The following is a 21,039-nucleotide window of genomic DNA, read 5'->3' as shown; positions in this document are numbered from 1 at the left end:
TGGCTGGCCTAATAGGATTGATCCTCCTAACAGATGTTCTTAAAAGTTTTGTCCATGTTGGGCTGCGGGCAATGTCCTTTCGTTATGAGAGTCCTCCAAAAAAAGCTGACCCAGCAATCCGTTGTAATCTGTGGTGGAACCCAAGAGCAAGTGTTCAGTTTCCCTGCAGTGCCCCCACAGGAGAGCTTAATCATTACACATTGTCCACTGAAATAAATGTGCTGTCTGAGTAATGCATGGATATGACAGGTCCACTACAGAAGGACGTGCTTTTAGTAGCTGCTCTACTCTCTGGCTAAAATCGGAAGATCCTGAATGAGACAAACCCTTTATTAATGCAGAATTATGAAACCGGATCAGTTCAAAACTCGACACATCTTTTAAATCAGCATATCTAACTACTTTCCCACCTCCATCTTCCTCCGCATCAGTATCCGACTCTTCGCTGTCCACGGGTTTGCTCTCTAAATTGCCAAATGCGTCTCTTGTCCAGATCATGAGCGCTGTATCTGCTCCACCTACAGTGAGCAGCGTTGAATCGTCATATAACCATCTGACATTGGTCACGTGAGCGCTATGGCCAATGTATTTTTTGAATCTTGCATCACGACCCTGTAGGAGAACACAAATATCAGCCGACAAATCTTCATGGCAAAACATAAACAGTGAACTGTTATCAGAAAGGCCCCATGAAATATTAAAGGGGTTATCCTTCTCTTTGTAGCTGATGGCCTATCCTCTGGACCCCCACCGATCAGAAGGCACTGGCGCTCCTCTGATCAAATATCTGATTGTGGGGGTACCGGGTGTCGGACCCCCACCGATCAGAGGCTGATGACCTATCCAGAGAATAGGTCATCAGTTACAAAGAGTTGGCTAAACCCCTTTAACCTGTAAAACTCAAAAGAATTATCATGCATTTAAGGCCTCATGCACACGACCGTTGTGTGTTTTGCGGTCCGTAAATTTGCGGATCCGCAAAACATGGATGGCGTCCGTGTGCGTTCTGCAATTTGCAGAACGGCACAGACAGCCATTGATATAACTGCCTATTCTTGTCAGCAAAACGGACAAGAATAGAACAGGTTATATTTTTTTTTGCGGACCACGGAACGGAGCAACGGATGCGGACAGCACGCGGAGTGCTGTCCGCATCTTTTGCGGCCCCATTAAAGTGAATGGATCTGCATCCAAGCCGCAAAAACTGCGGCTCGGATGCGGACCAAAACAACGGTCGTGTGCATGAGGCCTAAAGGTGATATTAAAGGGGTTGTCCAACTCCCACAGCAATTTTACTTATGGCCTCAAAAGTGCTCTGCCTAAAGTAAAAAAAACGAGGCACTTATCTATTTTCTGCCACTCTGTCCCACAACTGTGGGTCCCATCCCTGTTGCTTCCGGTAACCAATAGTGTGACGTGACATCCACCATCACAAGCACCATTACTGCCATTCACTGGCCTCAGCGGTCACATGATAACTCCTTCAAAGGGGTTGTCTCATCATAGACAAAGGGGGCATATCCTAGTGATATGCCCCATTGTCTTATAGGTGCGGTTCCTACTGCTGCGACTCGTACCTATATAGAGAACGGAGACCCGAAAGTGGTGGAGAGTGCTCTGCGCATGCGCAGCCACCCTCCCTTCATTTTCTATTGGGGCCGCCGAAAATAGCTGAGCACTGGCCCAGCTATTTCCGTTGAGCACATAGACGTGAATGGGAGCAGTGGCCGGTCATGTGCGATGAGCTCCCATTCACTTCTATGGGGAGCGCACTTGGTGGTGGCCGGATCGGAGTCCTCCAACCACCACTTTTGGGGCTCCGTCCCACTGCTGGAACCCACACCTTGAAGACAATAGGGGCATATCCTAGCGATATGCCCCCATTTTCTATGATGAGACAACCCCTTTAAGGGTGGTTTCAAATGTAGTGCTTTTTGGAAAAAAAAAAAGACAGTTTTTGTCACAATTCTTCCTGCAGTCTTTTCAGCCTAAGCTAGAAACGGATTCAAAAGGAAGAGGAAACAAAGGAACCGCTTATATTTCTGCCTTTCTGCTGGATACACTTTTGGTTTTGGCTCAAAAAACGGCATCACAGTGTGAGATGCCGTGGCTTTTCCCCCCAAAAAAACTATGTGTGATCCCACGCTTAAATTATTTTCTGATTCTTAAAATGTATTGAAACACAAAATAACAGACCTGCCGATCTGCTGCATAAAGACAAATAGCAAACAGACAGTCCCCCATGACTATAAGCGGGTCCGTCGAGTTTCCATCAGGGAACCCATTATTTTATTGGACAAAATAGAGCAGCATGTTCTAGAAGCCTTGCTTTATAGATTAAAAGAATAGACTATGGCCTCTATCACACGGGTGTTGCGGGAAAAGGTGTGGGTGCGTTGCGGGAACATGCGCGATTTTTCTGCGCGAGTGCAAAACATTGAAATGCGTTTTGCACGCGCGTGAGAAAAATCAGAATGTTTGGTACCCAAAACCAAACTTCTTCACAGAAGTTCGGGCTTGGGATCGGTGTTCTGTAGATTGTATTATTTTCCCTTATAACATGGTTATAAGGGAAAATAATAGCATTTTTAATACAGAATGCATAGTACAATAGCGCTGGAAGGGTTAAAAAAATTATAATAATTTAACTCACCTTAATCCACTTGCTCGCGCAGTCGGCATCTCTTCTGTCTTCTTTTTTTGCTGTGTGCAGGAAAAGGACCTGTGGTGACGTCACTCCGGTCATCACATGGTCCATCAGATGATCCATCACCATTGTAAAAGATCATGTGACGGACCATGTGATGACCGGAGTGACGTCACCACAGGTCCTTTTCCTGCACACAGCAAAAAAGAAGACAGAAGAGAAGTCGGGCTGCGTGATGAAGTGGATTAAGGTGAGTTAAATTATTATTATTATTTTTTTTAACCACTCCAGCGCTATTTTACTATGCATTCTGTATTAAAAATGCTATTATTTTCCCTTATAACCATGTTATAAGGGAAAATAATAATGATCAGGTCTCCATCCCGATCATCTCCTAGCAACCGTGCGTGAAAATCGCACCGCATCCGCACTTGCTTGCGGATGCTTGCGATTTTCAAGCAACCCCATTTATTTCTATGGGGCCTGCGTTACGTGAAAAACACACAAAGAGGAGCATATATCAACATTTTACTGACTCTCTCCCTAAGGCCCCCTGCACACGAACGTGTGCTTCCCGTTGCCGTATTGCGGACCGCATTTGCGGATCCGCAATACACAGGTGCCGTTCCGTGGGCATTCCGCATCACGGATGCGGACCCATTCACTTGAATGGGTCCGCAAATCTGGAGATGCGGAATGGTACGGAAGCACAGAACGCAACCCTACGGAAGCACTACGGAGTGCTTCCGTGGGGTTTCGTCCCGTAATTCCGTTCCGCAAAAAGATAGAACATGTCCTATCTTTTTGCGGAACGGCCGGATCGCGGACCCATTCAAGTGAATGGGTCCGCAATCCGCTGCGGCTGCCCCACGGACTGTGCTCGTGCATTGCGGCCCGCACCACGACCACGGGGCGCACACGTTCGTGTGCAGGGGGCCTGAAGGGGTTATCTGGGTAAAGATCATGATGTCCTATCCTCACGATAGGTAATCATTATCACATCAGCAGGGGTCTGAATCCCAGCACCCCCGTCAATCAGCTGTTTCAGGGAGCCGCTGTGCTCACCGCGATTGTCGGGCCAATCTTCACTAACGAGCATTAATATGAACGCTCGTTAGCACTGATCTGGCAGTTTAGGGGTCCATTCACATGTCGTTAATTTGGGTCCACATTCGTTCCGCAATTTGCGGACCCATTCACTTTCAATGGGGCTGGAATGGATGCAAATCTGCATTTCTGGGATCCGCATCCGCATTTTCGGGATCCGTTTTTTCGGGATCCGCAATTACGTTCCTGAAAAAAATAGAACATGTCCTATTCTTGCCCGCAATTGCAGACCAGAAGAGGCATATTCTATTATAGTGTCTGTGATGTGCTGTCCGCAAATTGCGGATCGCAAATTTTTAGGTGTCCGTGTTTTGCGGAAAACACTTACGGACGTGTGAATGGACCCTAATACTTAATAATTATCCGATGAACAAACAAACGCAGTCTCCTCCGCTAGCGAGCAGGTGATTGCCGGGAAGGAATGCTTCCCTTCCGACAATCGCCGACAGAACCAGGCTGTGTAATACAGCCTTAATGGCTCCCCAGCAGCTTTCCCAGGACAGTGCTGTACATTGTATAGTGGCAGTGCTTGGCATTGTGGCTCAGCTTCATTGACTTGAAACTGTTGCATATATAAATAAGATCTGAATATGATTTGGGCTAATACCGGCTCTTGTAATGTGAGAAGCCGGGCTATTTAAAGGGCCCTACTGCGGACATGCGCAGTTGTCGCCCCTGAGGAAGCCAGAGAGCGAAACCCGGGTCGGGCAGGAACGTGAAAGTTTTTACTGTGTTATATGCCTTTTGTACCAACTCTTGTGAGTAGAATAAAACCTTTTAACCAACTTGTAAGAGGGTGCTTCACTATTCTGCCAAATCTTCTTAATCCTGTAGAGGAGACGGTCTGTGGAAGATCGGATCCCTTAGGTCAGGGGTGCACAACCTGCGGCCCGGGGGCCACATGCGGCCCTCAATACCATTTTATGCGGCCCCCCGCCATCTGGTAGCAGACATGTATGTCTATATCTTGTGGCTGCTCACATAAATCTTTCATGTATTGTCCCATTAGATGGAAGTACTAGAAGTGTAACTAGACATTTAGAATATATACTCTATGTTCAATATGCCATAAATATAGTATTTCACTTGGTAGTACCCCTTTAAAGATTATTTTCGGCCTTTGAAATTGTTTCAGGTTGACAATGTGGCCCCCAACCAGAAAAGGTTGTGCACCCCTGCCTTAGGTGAAGAGGATTGAGGCTGGTGCCCTGCTTCATTCACCGGTGAACCGGAGAACATAGTCTCAAGCGGCGCGGTTCCCAAACCTCTATTGCCTGACTACTCAGTGTGAATCACCTACCACACTACATCGGGACCAGCAGCGCAAGTACCTGTCCGTGTTGGGACACAGGACTGACTTCTTAGATTTTATTTTATATTGCATTCGTAGGTGTGTCAAATCCTGCTACTAACATGGACATTTTTGAGTTTAGAGCTAATTTTAAGTGTAATCTTGATGTTTTCTGTGATACTCCTGTTGAAAATGAAAAAGGGAATGATGATATGCGGACATTGTTTGTAAAGCTAGAAAGGGAATTCATTGGGGAAATAAGAACCACCTGGGACATTGCCTCCTTGGAGCGATTCCTAATGGAAGGCAGGATCCCAGAGGGTTTGAGATGGCAACTCCCTTTGATCACTGAGGAGGATGAGGATTTAGTAGGATGGGAAAAAGTATTGAATGAATGTGCATGGAAAGTGATGCAGTACATTATTACCGTTCGAAAAAATAAGTTAAAAAAGATTAATCAAGCAATTGATGAACTGCAAGAAGTGATCAAACCAGCAAAAAGTGCAAATAGGGAGGCATATGAAAAGTATAGCAAACAATGTCAGGAAGCAGTACTCAAATCCGAAAAGGAAATAAGGAGTAAAAAGCAGAAAAAATATGCGAAGATCTGCAATGATTATAGAATAGATATGGTATATAAATGGAAAAATAAGCAAAAGAACACAGAGGAGACTATGTTGGATGTGGTGCATGTGGATGAGCCCAGTGTAAATAATCCCAACCAAGGACACTACACTGAAGGTTTTAAGAAAACAGAAAATGGGGGTGGAAGGCAGAAGGTTTTTAAAAATAGGAATAATTATACTCAAAACTATCAGTCTAATGACTATATACCGCAGCGTAATCCTGGATATTACAATAGAAATTAACATCGTGCATATCAGCCTAATAGAGATAATGAATGTGTATATGAGCCAAATTATGGGAGAGGGAATGATTATATGTATCAGCAAAACCGTATATACCAGCACAACTATGGAGGCCAACAGAGCGGGAATTATGGTCAAAATAGTGGCTATAGAGGATATCAATACAGACAACCATACAGACAGCCGCATCAAGGGGGAGGATATAAGGGAAAGCCAAAATGGAGGCCACAGGAGAACTACAGCATGAACCAATATGAAAAAGGGACCCACTATGAGGGGAATGGTTATGGAGAGAATCAGACGAGAGAAAATTATGAGGGAGATAGACCAAGGTTGAAACAGCAAGGCGAACAAAACTTTCCCCATCAGAGCATAAAAGGAGTGCAGAGGGAAGGAGAAATAAAAGAACAGATAGTGAGGACACCACTAAAAAGAAGTCTTGCAGAGGAAGACGGGGAAAAGGGAAGAATAAGCCCAAAAACCAAAAAGAGCAAGGAAATATAAGAGGAATCTTTAACCTGAGCAGTCACATCTTAACGGAAGGAGAAAAGAGTGTCCTTGGTAAGGGTTTAAAATATGCACCAAGCCAGAAAATTAATAAATTTGAGACATTCCTGGATATCCATAAATACATTAGGAAAATTAACATGGCAAAATATTGGATTAATAACCCTGCACCGCAGAATAAAAAGGTGGATGAGGGGGAGGGTATCGTGCACACACAAATGAAAGAAAAATCCAAGTTTTCCCCTAAAAATCTGAATAATAAGTGTGTGGAGGCATTCAAGATAGGCCTATTGAAAGAGCTAGAAGACATGGATACGAGTAAGGTGACACAAAACCTTAATTATAATGAGAGAAAGGCCCTGAAGGACCTGGAACAGAACCCGGATATTATCATTAAGCCAGCCGATAAAGGGGGGGGGGGGGGTCGTGATGAATAAAGAAAAATATGAATCAGAAATGGCGAGATTGGTATCCGATGAAGCAACCTATAGGAAACTGAAAAGTAACCCCACCTTTGAGTATAAACAGATTCTCGATGGTATACTAGCAGAGGGTTTTAAAAAAGGAATATTAAATAAAAAAGAGTATGAGTACCTTACCGTCCCATTTCCCATAGTGCCGGTGATATACCACCTGCCAAAGGTGCACAAAAGCCTGATTGACCCCCCAGGGAGGCCGATAATTTCGGGTCTAAATTCCCTGACCTGTAAAATTACAGAATATATTGATTTTTACCTACAGGGATATGTGACGCAAAACCCCTCGCATCTGAAGGATACAGGGGCAGTGATACACCTTATAAAAGATCTGAGCCCCCCCACTGCTAACACATGGATGGCCACAATTGACGTGGCATCCCTGTATACAGTTATCCCGAAGAAGCTAGGTATAGAAGCGGTGGGGAGCAGGATTAAAAAAGACCCCAAAATAGGAGATCTGCAGGGAAACTTCTGTCTAGATTACAACTATTTTTGGTTTAGGGACTCCCACTACGTACAGTGTATTGGTACGGCAATGGGGGCGAAATTCGCCCCCAGTTTCGCCAACATTTTTATGTGTGCATGGGAGGAGAGGACTATCCTTCCCACACTAGGAGCGGACACCCCAGGGGGCAAGCTGACCCTCTGGAGGAGATATATTGACGACTGTCTCCTAGTGTGGGAAGGAGAGAGAGAGGGACTTGAGACCTTCATCCACCAATTGAATAACAACGATTGGAACCTGCGGTTTGTGGGGGAGATCAGTAATGTCTCTATTAATTTTCTGGACTTATGTATACAGATAGAGGATGGCCGATTTAAAACCAGCTCGTACTTTAAAGAGACAGATGTAAACTCATATATCGATATGAAGAGTTGCCATTACGGACCATGGCTCAAAAACATACCGAAAGGACAGTTTAAAAGGATGGCCCGTAATTGCACAGTAGTGGAAGACTATAGGACACAATGTAAGGTGCTAAAAGACAGATTCCTGGAAAGAGGCTATGATGAGGCGGGTCTTGATATGTGTATACAAACGGTAGAGGAGGAAAAAAAGAAAGAAAATGAACGTAGGAAAGAAAAAGAAGAAAAAAAGAATGAAAAGGACTATAGGTTCTCCTTTGTGACAAAATATTGCTCGATGTCTGATAATATCAAAAAAGTGGTGAAAAAGAACTGGGGTATTTTAAAAAATGACCCAATACTAGGAAAAGTCATAACTGACAATCCCTCCTTCATTTTTAGGAAAGCGGCTAGCATTAGAACGAAGCTTGTACACAGTGCCATCCCTCCAGTGGGTGTAAAGCTAAAGAAGGAAGGAGGAAAATTCACATGGTGTGGGTTCTGCGCAGGGTGCAAGAATCGTAATACTAAAGGACGATTAAGGAATACTAACTGTATGATATCCAAGAAGAATGGAGGGGAGTTCCGTATAAAAGGAAACTGCTCATGTGAGAATGAGGGTATTATATACGTGCTGGAGTGCCCCTGTGGGCTCCAGTACGTTGGCAGGACAGTGAGGAAGTTGAAAATAAGGATTCAAGAACATCTACGGAACATCAGGAAAGGGCTGATGACCCATAGTGTATCGGCCCACTTCAAGCTCATACATGGGAAAGATCCGCGGGGCTTGAAGTTTGCCGGAGTAGAAGTTGTCAAGCCACACTGGCGAGGGAGGGACTCGCTGGCACAAATTAATAGAAAAGAAGTAGAGTGGATCTACCAGTTAGGGACCCTGCAGCCAGGTGGCTTGAACATAGAATTTGATTTAAAACCATGCATAGTGTAAACCATTCCTACGGGTGACGCTATTCGGTGTGCTCTTCACCTTCCTTCTTGAGGACCTTTGAGCTACGTCATGGGGGAGTGATCGTTCAATGGGCGGTTGTGCCGTGTGATGTGGGCGTCATGGGGAGGAGGGGAGGTTGAGAGCACCTGAATGACGTGACCATTAATGGGCGGTGCCCAGGTAACAGCATTATGAATGACATAGATAAATGTGGGAAGCTTGAGGGATTTGAGATATAGGCTGCACAAATCGAAAGGAAAATGATGATTTTAGGTGATATGTCACGGGAAAAAAAATGGTTAGCAGTAGGATCAGTGAAGTCTACTGTGAAACAGAACTGCGGCAACCAGAAAGGGGAAGTATTGTAAATAAGTGTTTGCAATAGGAAGAGATTCTCTCCGAATTTAAAGGAAGGTCACTGTTTGTATTTTGTATGACTTGAAACTGTTGCATATATAAATAAGATCTGAATATGATTTGGGCTAATACCGGCTCTTGTAATGTGAGAAGCCGGGCTATTTAAAGGGCCCTACTGCGGACATGCGCAGTTGTCGCCCCTGAGGAAGCCAGAGAGCGAAACCCGGGTTGGGCAGGAACGTGAAAGTTTTTACTGTGTTATATGCCTTTTGTCTACCAACTCTTGTGAGTAGAATAAAACCTTTTAACCAACTTGTAAGAGTGTGCTTCACTATTCTGCCAAATCTTCTTAATCCTGTAGAGGAGACGGTCTGTGGAAGACCTCTATTGCTTGAATGGGGCTGAGCTGCAACTAGGCCATGTGACCAATGTACAGTGACATCACTGGCCTAGGAAGCGGCCACGGCACTCACTGCAGAGGATAGATTATCAAAAGTAATTCCTGGATAACCCCTTTAACTGCCTCAAAAGGAAAGATCTGCTGATTTCCACCTAGCTGCCATATGAAAGACCATGGATGCCTAACCTGCGGCTGTCCAGCTGTTGCAAAACTACAACTCCCAGCATGCCTGGACAGCCTACATCTATCAGGGCATGTTGGGAGTTGTAGTTTTTTAACAGCTGGAGGGCCGCATGTTGGGTATCCTTGTACTGGGCAAGTTGATTACCCCCAGCCAGGGGGGTTATCCCATAAAAGTAAGGCCTCCTGCACACGACCGTAGGTGTCCCGTTGCCGTATTGCGGATCCGCAATACACGGGCACCGATCCGTGTGCATTCCGCATCACGGATGCGGACCCATTCACTTCAATGGGTCCGCAAATCCGGAGATGCGGAACGGAGGCACGGAACCAAACCCTATGGAAGCACTACAGAGCGCTTCTGTGGGGTTTCGTCCCGTACTTCCATTCCGCAAACAGATAGAACATGTCCTATCTTTTTGCAGAACGACCATTAAAGTGAATGGGTCTGCAATCCGCTGCGGCTGCTCCACGTACGGTGTTCGTGCATTGCGGCCCGCAGCACGGCCACGGGGCGCACACGTTCGTGTGCAGGAGGCCTAAAGCAGAAGGAGATTTGGGGGAATTCTTCAAAATAACAGACATAACCAAAGTAGAAACCTTGGACCAGAACCCGGCTACAACTTGACAAGTCCACTATGTCAGCCTCCAATGCAGATGTGAACAAAGCCTTACGACCATGACAGGCTACAGGACCAACAATAGGAACATAAAAAAGTGCTTGTTTCAAAAAACTTTATTAATAATATCACAGTGATCCTGATTAAAGGGGTTCATTAGAAGGATCTTAATGGCACGCACTTTTCCTTGGGTTGTGCCCAGTATACAGATCACCAGACACAGTCCACGGACAAGAACAGCGCTGCTTCAGAAAACAAATCAGACGCCGCCTTCTGATCTCATCAATGTGATACAACGTATTAACCAGGCAGTGATATACTGTACAGATCGCACACGCAAACTGGTGTAAAGGAGCTCTGAAAGGTGGAGTCTGATTGGTTGCTATGGGCAACTAAGCCAGTTCTACTTTACACCAGGTTTGATAAATCGGATCACTGCTCATTTCTGCATATTTACCTTTACTGGATAGGAAAAGAGTTTCACAAAGCCAAAATCATCTCCTGTAGCTAAAGATTTTCTGTCTTTGGTAAGGGAGGCGGCATTTACGTCCGTCACATCACTATGAGCAGGCCAGATTCCTTCACACGTGGGGCCAAGGACGCAGGTCCAGGAGTGCCATTCTATCCGCTCCATCTGCAACAATGTATCTTACAGGTGACAATACACACTAACAAATGTTATCAAACACAAATGCAAGACGCAACAAATAAAGTCCTACTAAGGCCCCATGCACAAGACCGTATCCGTTTTGTGGTCTGCAAATTATTGATTAGAAAAATACGGTTTCGGTCTGTTTGCTGTCCGCATTTTATTTACAGACCCATTGTTTTCAAAAGGTTCACTGTGCACATTTTGCAGGCCCTGATTTATGAAGGAAAACTGGCGGAGCTGCTCTAGACAAAACAACGTACAACGTTTGATAAATGAGACATAAAGTACGCCAACGCAGGCTCAAGGAAAACTGACTTCAGATATTACACTCATGATAATTCCCCCCCGAGTGCTTTCCACATCCGTATGTCCATTCCACAAAAAGACAGAACGTGTCCTATACTTGTCTGCAAAATGTGGACCATGTACTCATTGAAGTCAACAGACCGCAAGACGGATACGGTTGTGAGCATGAGGCCTCAAGGGAAAATTGCATACGTTTTGTGGAGAGAGTGGATCTGGAGAAATGGCACTGCACTACTAAAATAAAAAAATAAAAAATCTGTTAAATGGGGTCAATGTTACCTCGGCAGATTTAATGACATATCTTTTTCCCCTTGGAGCTTCGAAGAATAATTGTTCTTTGGCACCTGTATTAACTTGCAGCAATTTACCTGTAAAAAAATAAAAATAAATTGAAAAAAAAAAAAAACTGTGATTGACAATATATGAAGTTTGGCGGGTGGCGTCATTTCAAATACAGTTTCATGTTCAAGACTCTAAATGTATTTACTGTGATAAGTAAATGCCCAGGACATAGAAAAATGTAAAGCTAATATCCAATGAATCTGCAACAATCATTTTATGAAGGTCATAACAATGATGACTGATGATCACCGTTTCTGGTCGTATCGTTATAAATTATCATTGCAGTAATAGAGTCTACGCTGCCTATTACACTCGGATCTTAAATAAGCCAGCATCTCATCTGCAGACAGCTGTTTCGAGGTGATTGCCCCTCAGCAGTGCAGAGCAGAGAATACTGGCTTAACTGGGTGTGAGACCTGTCAGGATTTGGGGGCTTGTTTAGAGCTCATTTGCATCCCTTTCTTCCCAGAATTCCTTGAATGGCCTATAAGTCTCCTGACACCGATTAAGGCGCTCTCTCCCCAAGGAGAGATAGTACCCCGCAAATACAACATTTTTAATTACATGCAATTAGAGAAGTATTTAGATCCATGGGCTGGTTTGAAAAATGTAGAATAGTTTTAGTGGGACAACCCCTTTAAATCATGAAAAAAAAAGGGATACAAAACATCCTGCCCGATATGATACTAAATATGCGGATGTGCATGGCTACGTTCATAAAGTCAGAAAATAATGCACTATAGTAATAGATGCAAACATAACATATGCACCAAGCCCTCACTCTAGTAGTAAAATCGGAGACACTTAGCCAATACATTTTGATCAAAATACATCTGTGCCCACCTACCCAGCGCCACGGTGGTCTCAGTTCAGACGGGTCCTACGCTAAACCTGCCTATGCCGTTATGCACCTATGTTCAGGAGCGCAGACCCCACACATATACTGTGTTGCTCCTAGTTAACTCCATGTTCATCAGCAACCGGCGGGAGAAGGAGCTCACACAACTATATGTACCACCTTAATCAAGATCGCCTATTAGATAGGTGGGGCAAAAGTGCACATGAATGCTACTCCCAGAGTAGGAGCGCATTCACACCTGAAGGTGCCATTCCTTCAAGACAAGTCAAACAAATCATGAAAAAAAAGGGGATACAAAACATCCTGCCCGATATGATACTAAATTTGCGGATGTGCATGGCTACGTTCATAAAGGCACAGAAAATAATGCACTATAATAGATGCAAACATGACATATGGACTAAGCCTTCTCTCTAGTAATAAAATCTGAGACACTTAGCCAATACATTTTGATCAACCCCTTTAACGCCATAAGAAAATATCATACTTAAAATCAACCTTTTAGTTTACAGACCAACCAAAAAATGATAGTCATTTCAGATTATTTATCTTTTTTTTTTTCAGAATCCATTAAGTCCAGCAAAGCCTTTTTACCTCTAGAGTCCCAATCAATGTGGGTGATATAGCTGGAGGCTCCTTTGCAGATGCCAACTCTCTTGCTTGTCAGGACATTATAGATATCAACAAAGTTATCATGAGAGGCCACCGCCAGATATTTTCCAGCCTCTGCAAAAGATAAAAATATGAAATTATAATACAATATCCTTCTATCGCAGATACAAATGATGGGTGGCTCCCATAAATGTGTGCCTGATGGAAGAGAAAAGCATAAAAGCCCTGCTCATATAAAATTCAAACCACAGCAAATATTGAATACCTATACCTCAGCTATTGCTGCCCAGTTAAACGTTTAATACATTTACAACTTAATAAAATTAAGCAGAAAATGATTATTTTCATTCAGGAATACAATCACATTTAATGAAAATCCAATTTAGCTAATGTGCTGTTTCTAATATGGTGGATATTACAGAATTAATACGGTTGAAAAGAGACATACGTGCATCAAGTTCAACCATGGGATAGGTGGGAATGCGAATTTTAGAAAAGAGGTGTGAGACCCAGATTTCTACACATTTTCATTAGCATTAAAGTTATTTAATTTTAAGAATTCATCTAAGCCCTTTTAAAAAAACTGCCCTGCTGTGACCATGTCCGGAGGTAGACTATTCCACCGATTCACAGTAAAGAAGCTTTGACATCTCCGGAGACTGAACTTTTTCTTCTTCAGGGGGAGGCAGTGCCCACTTTTTAGTCAACTGAGCCAAATATCAACAAAACCGCGATTGAAATTTCTTTCAAGAGCCACATTTTTAAAACCTAAAATATATAGGAAGGTACATTGTTTTTAGTTTCAATAAGTGCCCACTGATGATAATCAATATGAAGAAGACAACTAGCATATGCGCATAAATCCATCAGGGTGACATAAACTTCAGTTGAAAACATAAAAAATATGGGCATGTGATATGAGATGTACACGCCCTCTACAGCTTTGCGGAACACAAATGCGTTCCACAGGCAAGAAGACTGTAGTGCATGCTTCACAAATCACCAGGAGGGGTTGGTCTTTCGGCTAGATCGGAGCCCGCACCTGTAATTCAAGGGGCTAAAGAGCAGCTTAATGCTCGCGAGCCGCGGTTTGCCGACCACTAGTATAGGCTAATAATGTTCCTCCCTTAAAAGCCTCTTCTCAAGACTAAATAAATCTAATTTTTTTTTATCTTTCCTCGTAACTAAGACCCTCCATGCCCCTTATCAGTTTAGTTGCTCTCCTTTGTACTTTTTTCCAGCTCCAGGGCATCCTTTCTATGACCTGGTGCCCAGAACTGAACTGCATATTCCAGATGAAGCCGCACCAAAGATTTGTAACATCACATGTGGTACATGCATTCTTTATATAAGCAGAAAATACTATGTAATGCCACTTCAGCTGACCAGCTTTCATATAGTGCGCTCATAACTGATGGTAACGCCACCTAAAATACATCAAATCTATTGCTTTGTTAGTTTACCCTTTTACTTCTGTGATCATCTGATTTTGATCAGACTTTCATAAGGCTCACCATACTTAATGTATTCCTCTTCTTTGATTCTAATTGTTCACATTGCTATCAGATATATACATATACACACAGTCAAGTCAAATTAACCCCTTCTTTCCCAAGCCAGTTTTCACCTTCCGTCCCAGGCCTATTTTTGCAAATGTGACATGTGTCACTTTATGTGGTATTAACTTTGGAATGGTTTTACTTATCTAAACGATTCTGAGATTGTTTTCTGGTGACACACTGTACTTCATGTCAGTGGTAAATTTGGGTCTACATTTATTTTCTAAATTTTAATTTCTCTACTTTTATAACAGATAGTAATACCTCATAAAATAGTTATCAATAAACATTTCCCATATGTCTACTTCATGTTAGCATCATCTCGTAAAAGACATTAGGACATTAAAAGGCTTAGAACTTTAAAAGCAATTTTTAAAATTTTCAAGAAAATTTCCAAAACCGTTTTTTAAGCACCCATCATATTATTCAAAACTGATGTTACAAACTTTGTAAACCCTTGAGGTGTTCCACAAGAGATAAAGAAAAATGGAGGTGACATTTCAAATTATCCTTTTTTTTTGCAGATTTTTTATGTTAATCCATTTTTCCTGCAACACAGCAAGGGTTAACAGCAAAATAAACCTCAATATTTATTACACTGATTCTGCAGTTTAAACAAACACCCCATATATAGTCATAAACTGCTCTTTGGGCACATGGCAGCGCCATACGGTTTTTGGAGAACAGATGCTGTTAAAATGGGTTTTGGGTGCCATGTTTGTTGTATTGGAAGAGACTCTGAGGTACCCCTAAAGTGGAAACTCTCAAAAAGCAACCACTTTTTGGAAACTACAATCCTCAAGGAATTTACTAAGGGTTGTACTGAGCACTTTGACTGCACAGGCATTTTACAGAATTTAGAAACACTTGGCTGTGAAAATGATGAAAGTGAATATTTTTTAAATAAAATGTTGCTTCAGACCCAAATTTTTCACAATTCTGCCATTGCTTTTTGGGTTTTGTTATTGCAGCATACACCGTGCGGGAAAAATCACATGTTATCTTTATACTGCTGGTCAGTAGGATTACAAAGACACCAAGGAGGTCATTTATGAAGCGTAGGCGTACTTCAGGTGCAGATTGGGGCGCAATGGTTAGTTGTGCCGTAATCTGCGACTTCTCCCCGCTCAGGCCAGGTCTAAAAAGGTAAGCATGGCGTAGGTGGGCTGGCACGTCTCATTTACAATTTTCTACGCCTGTTTCAAGCATAGAAAAAGGTCTAAATGTAAGTCAGCTCGATAGCTGTCTTACATTTAGAAGCGGCGCTGGATGCTCCAAAGTTATGAAGAGGTCTGTGTCCGCAGGTCCAGTGAGGTTAGAGCGTCTGGAAGAAAGGTCCCCAAACCTAGACAACTCCTTTAAGGCCTTCAAATTAGAGGATCAAGCTAGGAGAAACAAGTTATTTATATCATTATACTTGTGAAGTGCAGCTCAAACCTTTTTTATGTTTTTAGCTGAATATAACTACATCCAGAGCAACGCATCACATATCAAATAAACACTGCTACACAGACATAAAAAAACTGAGGCAATAGAATGATTCATACCTGGCGAAAATTTTATGTCAGCTATCATTTCCTTCCTATGGTGAAAAGACACCATGTCTTCAAGAGTGTCAGCATTTACCACTATGAAGCTGCCATCGTTCAGGCCTACAGCTAAGGCTTTCCCATCTGGAGAGAAGGCACAGCATCGTCCGCCTGAAACACAAAGCGGAAACTTGAAAAATCTAATTGTGCACTACAAATACAAAGACACCACAGATTATACCTAAACGTTGATACAGTATTTTAGACCCAATGCCGCTATTAAATGAAAGCTGTCCCCACACATAAGACTAAAGTCAGCTAAACTCTAACAATTAAGAAAGGTATCGTTATATATGCCTGGACACCTATCCTTCAACACATGGCCATATTCTGACTTTGAAACTGATGTTGGAGGCAATAGACTCCATTTAACAAACCATATTATGCAATAAAATGGTCTACATTGCAGTTCATGACTGTGCCAAAAAAGTAAAAAAATGAATAAAGAAAACAGTTTAGTGATAAAATTAGTCTCTTTTCTCATCACTCACCAATTTGGAATAGTGTTCTCCTAGGAGAAGTACCACGGACATAATTATTAAATGGTCCCTAACTTTTCACACAACTTTGTATAATCAATAGCACAAGCGAACACCAGAAATTCTGTAATAAGTTTCATCAGTGAGAAATATCGAGTTCTCTTGTTATCAGCTGTGTTACGTTCCCCCACTACTCCACACTAAATGTTTTTACTTTGCAAAATGACTTTTTCCCATCAGGACATCATCTCTGCAGGAGTATCATATTACACATGTCAATGCAAGTCTATGGAGAAGGGAAGGGGGAGGAGTAAGGAAGAACTGAGGAGACAGGCACAGCAAAACGAGACTGCACAGCTACATAGGAAGCTTACAGATCATCACAAGTGCTCCAATAACAAAAATATGCTTGTAAAGGTGCGGTTTTGTTGCAGAATTTTCTACAACTGAAAATCAAGTCCATTCATTTCAATGGGGTAGCAAGCACATGGATTTCTGCAAGCCCCATGTAGGTGAATGGAACTGATTTTCAGTCACAAAAAATTCTGCCAACAAAAAAAACTATTTTCAGCATATTTTGTTCTGCCGTGGATTTTGCAATGTGTAAACCAATGTGTAAACCAATGTGTAACCTAATGCTTGGTTTACACTGTCCGAGTGGTAAACTATCAGAATGAACATTTCTACGAACGCTTGTTCCCGACAATCTGCCCTTCTAAAGCTGCAGCCAATCACCCGATGAACAAGCGTTTTTGCAGGCACATAAATTATCGTTTCTGAGCAGCAGATCGTGCTGTATAAACAGCACTCTGCTGCCCAGAAGCAATGCAGCTGTATGAGGACGAGCGATCGCAGTAGTGATTGCTCGTTCTCATCAGGGCCGGTGCTACCATAAGGCAGACCAAGCGGCTGCCTCAGGGTGCACCCTATGGGGAGGGCGGAAAAATGAACCTTCTTTTTTTTTTTTTAAATCACTTACTTGTGAGTTGTGAAGGCGGAGAAATGTGACATGGGGGGAGAAATGTGACATGGGGGTGATGTGACAGAGGGGATTATATAAAAAGGAGGGGGAGAAATGTGACATGGAGGGCTGATGTGACATGGAGGGCTGATGTGACATGAAGGGGGAGAAATGTGACATGGGGGGGTTGATGGCTGACATGGGGGGCTGATGGATGGGGGCTGATGTCTGACATGGGGGTCTGATCTGAGGCATTGGATGTCTGATTGCTGGTCTGACCTAAGGTGTAATGGAAAATATTTTTTTCTTATTATCCTCCTCTAAAACCCAGGTGCGTCTTAGAGCGCGAGAAATATGGTCCTCAAACCAGCGATTGTCTGAATCAGAGAGAAGATACCAGGACACACAGAGGAGAAGCCAGCACTGCTGCAGACGGGACCAGAACCAGGTGAGCTGGAAGGGGCGGCGGGGGGGGGGGGGGGGCAAAATTTAGCTTTGCTTGTGTTGGCAAAAGTCCTTGCACCGACCCTGGTTCTCATGCTGTGGAGGTGATCGTTGCATACTGTACATACAGAGCTTCACCTCCACTTAACGAGCAGCTGATTGTCAGGAAGAAACGCTTCCTTCCCGACAATTTGCTGCTCCTCGGCGCATATAAACCAACCATCAGAGTTATGCAAAATTTGATGCTAACTCACTTTAACTATCTCCTTTACTTAGAAAGCGGGTCAATGTCTTCTACATAAAGGTCAACATAATCAGCCATTTTTTCACAATCTTAAAACGTACCCCTTTTCAGCTTCCGCACAGCCAGCATGCGGTGTTGGGAGGAGAGTTCCCATATCCGGAGTGTTCTGTCATCACTCACTGTGGCACTTATAGGTAGCTGTGGATGGGTCGCCAGACCCCAGACTTCTCCTTCCATATGACCCTGTCATAAGTAACAAAACAAAGAACAATTATGTTTTCCCATCAAGAAATGTAAATGGTCATTAACTTTACACACAACATAAATCAATAGTACAGGCGAATATAAAAAAACTTTGTAATATATGTTATCACAGGGAAAAATCTTTGTAGTCTTCTTATCAGCTGTTTCACCAGTTCCCTTTCCCAGACTAACATGCTCCACTCATTCCATCTTGTGAGGCAAGACAGCCGACAGGCTGCCTTGTCAATGAAGAATCAGATTACATTATCCTATTGAATTCTATAGGGAGACGGGTTGGAGCAGGGAAAAGAACAGTGCTCAGAGAGAAGCAGGCATGATTATGATTCAAAAGCTAATAGTGAGTGTTATATAATACCCTAATGCTTTATTCACATCACTACTGATCAGTACTTCTTTATAATGCTTTATATGTTGATTCCGAGTGAATGAGACAGAGTTAGGTAGCAGGATATGCTGGCTTCATGTGTAGTATATGGAGAGACACTATTACAGCTTGACTCCATCTACTTGCTAACAGACATCTGAGAATTAAAGATTTTGTCTCATTTGTAGACCTGTTAAGACTCTTTTACATGGCCTGATTTACAGACAACTATCAAGAACGAACCAAGCGTTCCAGATAAACGCCTTATCATCAGCTGAGGTGATAACTGCATTTACACTGCAGCAATCATCTCCTCTGTTTGAGATAAAAGACTGGTACTGTGATTGCTGATCCCATGACAGATTCATTGTTTGCACAGGATGATCTGCTGTCGACAAGCAATGATTTTGCATGTTGCAGAAAAGGTGCGATTACCTGATAGCGGAAGATTTACACAGGGAAATTATTGGGAAAGAGCATTTGTAGGAACGTTCATCCCCTATAATTGACCAAAACCTGAGCTGTGTAAAAGGGACTGTGGTCACAAAGATCAGTTGATACTGTCAGAGGAGAGAATTGCTCAACAATTATTTCTTTCTATAGAAGTGAAAATTGCAAGATACCAGCTGAAATCAATAACTGTCCACTGTACTTGACTCTTGCTAAAATACACTTGTCCTGATTGCTGAAGATAACAGCTCTAGCTAAGCGCTGGGTGTGCCATTATCAGCCGAATAACCCATATTTTTTATATGTCCTTTATTATATTGTTTTATTTTTTGGCAATATCATATTCACTTGTATAAACGGTGGTGGTTTCTATCCTGATGTCAGAGCTTTCCTAGGACATATAGGAGGTTCCTGATACGGGATCAGGCAGGGTATTGTCATGGACGTACCGAGACATACGGATGTTCCTGTGACAGGAGATCTGTGAGACTGGCAACACGTGGTTTGATCTGACATGTTTTCCTTTTGCATCAAATGACGTCTGTGTTGTTTCTGGTGCTTGCCACACCTTCTTTCCCCAGATGTGGCTATTGTGGTCATTTTACCTTCTCTATTTATTGTTGTTTCTCCCTCTTTGCTATGCGGTTTATAGCTTCTGTTGGACTTGTGGTTAGCTTGTATTTGGTTCTTGGCTGAGTTCCTGGTGCTACCAAAGCTTTATTGAAGATAAGTGTTTCCTTTCCCTTTTGTATTTTGTTTATGTATATGTGTGTTTGGCCTTTCCCTGTAGTTTGTCATTTGGCCTGAGGGAGACTCTAGGAGCTGACCATTTCCCTTCCCGAGTTTACAGACCTCTTATTCTGGTATCCCCTTTTCCCTCCTATGCTCGGTGTGGTGTTTTCCTCCCACACACGAGCATGAGAGGTATAAAGAATATGGAAACATCAGGGTTCAGATTTTCTTCCCTTTTCCCTGTATCCTGACCCTTGTTTTAAGGCACTTTATGGTATTTCTTAATATATCTAATAAAGACTAAGTCTTAATGGTGGCGGTCGGTGACTGATTATACTTCACCACTTTTATTATTTGGATCCCCTGATGGGAATTTGTCAGAACTGTGAATTCTGATTCTGAGTGAGAAAGACAGAGTTAGGGAGCAGAATCTACTGTCTTCATGCGCAGTCTATGGGGAGACATCACTACAGCTAGGCTAGTCCATCTATTAATCTATATATTGACTCTGGGTGATTCTGACAACCCACTGATTTGTGATCACTTTGTGACTGATTTATTGTCAAGAGACCCTTAGGTTGCCTGTACACGATGTGGCGCCAGGATCTGCATGCAACTTATCACAAATTTCCACCCTACATACTGCATGTAAAGGTGCCAGACAAAAATTACAGGTGCAGCCCAGCAATTAGTGGTGAGCTACACACGGATTCAGCTGCTGGGGCCACATTGTGTATTTAGCAGCCTAATAAAAATGTAGGAATTGTCTAAAGCAGACAGTGTTTAATCAGCACAGAATGCTGGATCTAAAAGCAACATAATGATAAAAGGCGGCCATTTACTTGAAAGGAACGGTCTGTGTAATTGTGTTATATGACAGGCAGGTCCATAGGGCACAGTGCATGACATAGGGTATCAAAAAACACAAAACAA

At 42.8% G+C, this 21,039-nt stretch overlaps 1 protein-coding gene across 1 annotated transcript in view; it reads right to left on the bottom strand.

The window, feature by feature from the left end:
• Positions 1–21,039, bottom strand: part of EML6 (EMAP like 6) — a 188,125-nt gene that overhangs the window by 57,886 nt on the left and 109,200 nt on the right. The window contains exons 21-26 of the mRNA XM_044290143.1: positions 18,398–18,539; positions 16,127–16,279; positions 13,003–13,134; positions 11,487–11,575; positions 10,707–10,883; positions 411–612 (exon numbers count right to left, since the gene is read on the bottom strand). Of these exons, the coding sequence (XP_044146078.1) occupies positions 411–612; positions 10,707–10,883; positions 11,487–11,575; positions 13,003–13,134; positions 16,127–16,279; positions 18,398–18,539 (895 nt within the window). The remainder of the gene's footprint in view (positions 1–410; positions 613–10,706; positions 10,884–11,486; positions 11,576–13,002; positions 13,135–16,126; positions 16,280–18,397; positions 18,540–21,039) is intronic.

The sequence above is a fragment of the Bufo gargarizans genome, chromosome 4 (assembly GCF_014858855.1).
Source record: "Bufo gargarizans isolate SCDJY-AF-19 chromosome 4, ASM1485885v1, whole genome shotgun sequence".
Lineage (NCBI taxonomy): Eukaryota > Metazoa > Chordata > Amphibia > Anura > Bufonidae > Bufo > Bufo gargarizans.
This window is presented reverse-complemented; position numbering and strand designations above follow the sequence as displayed.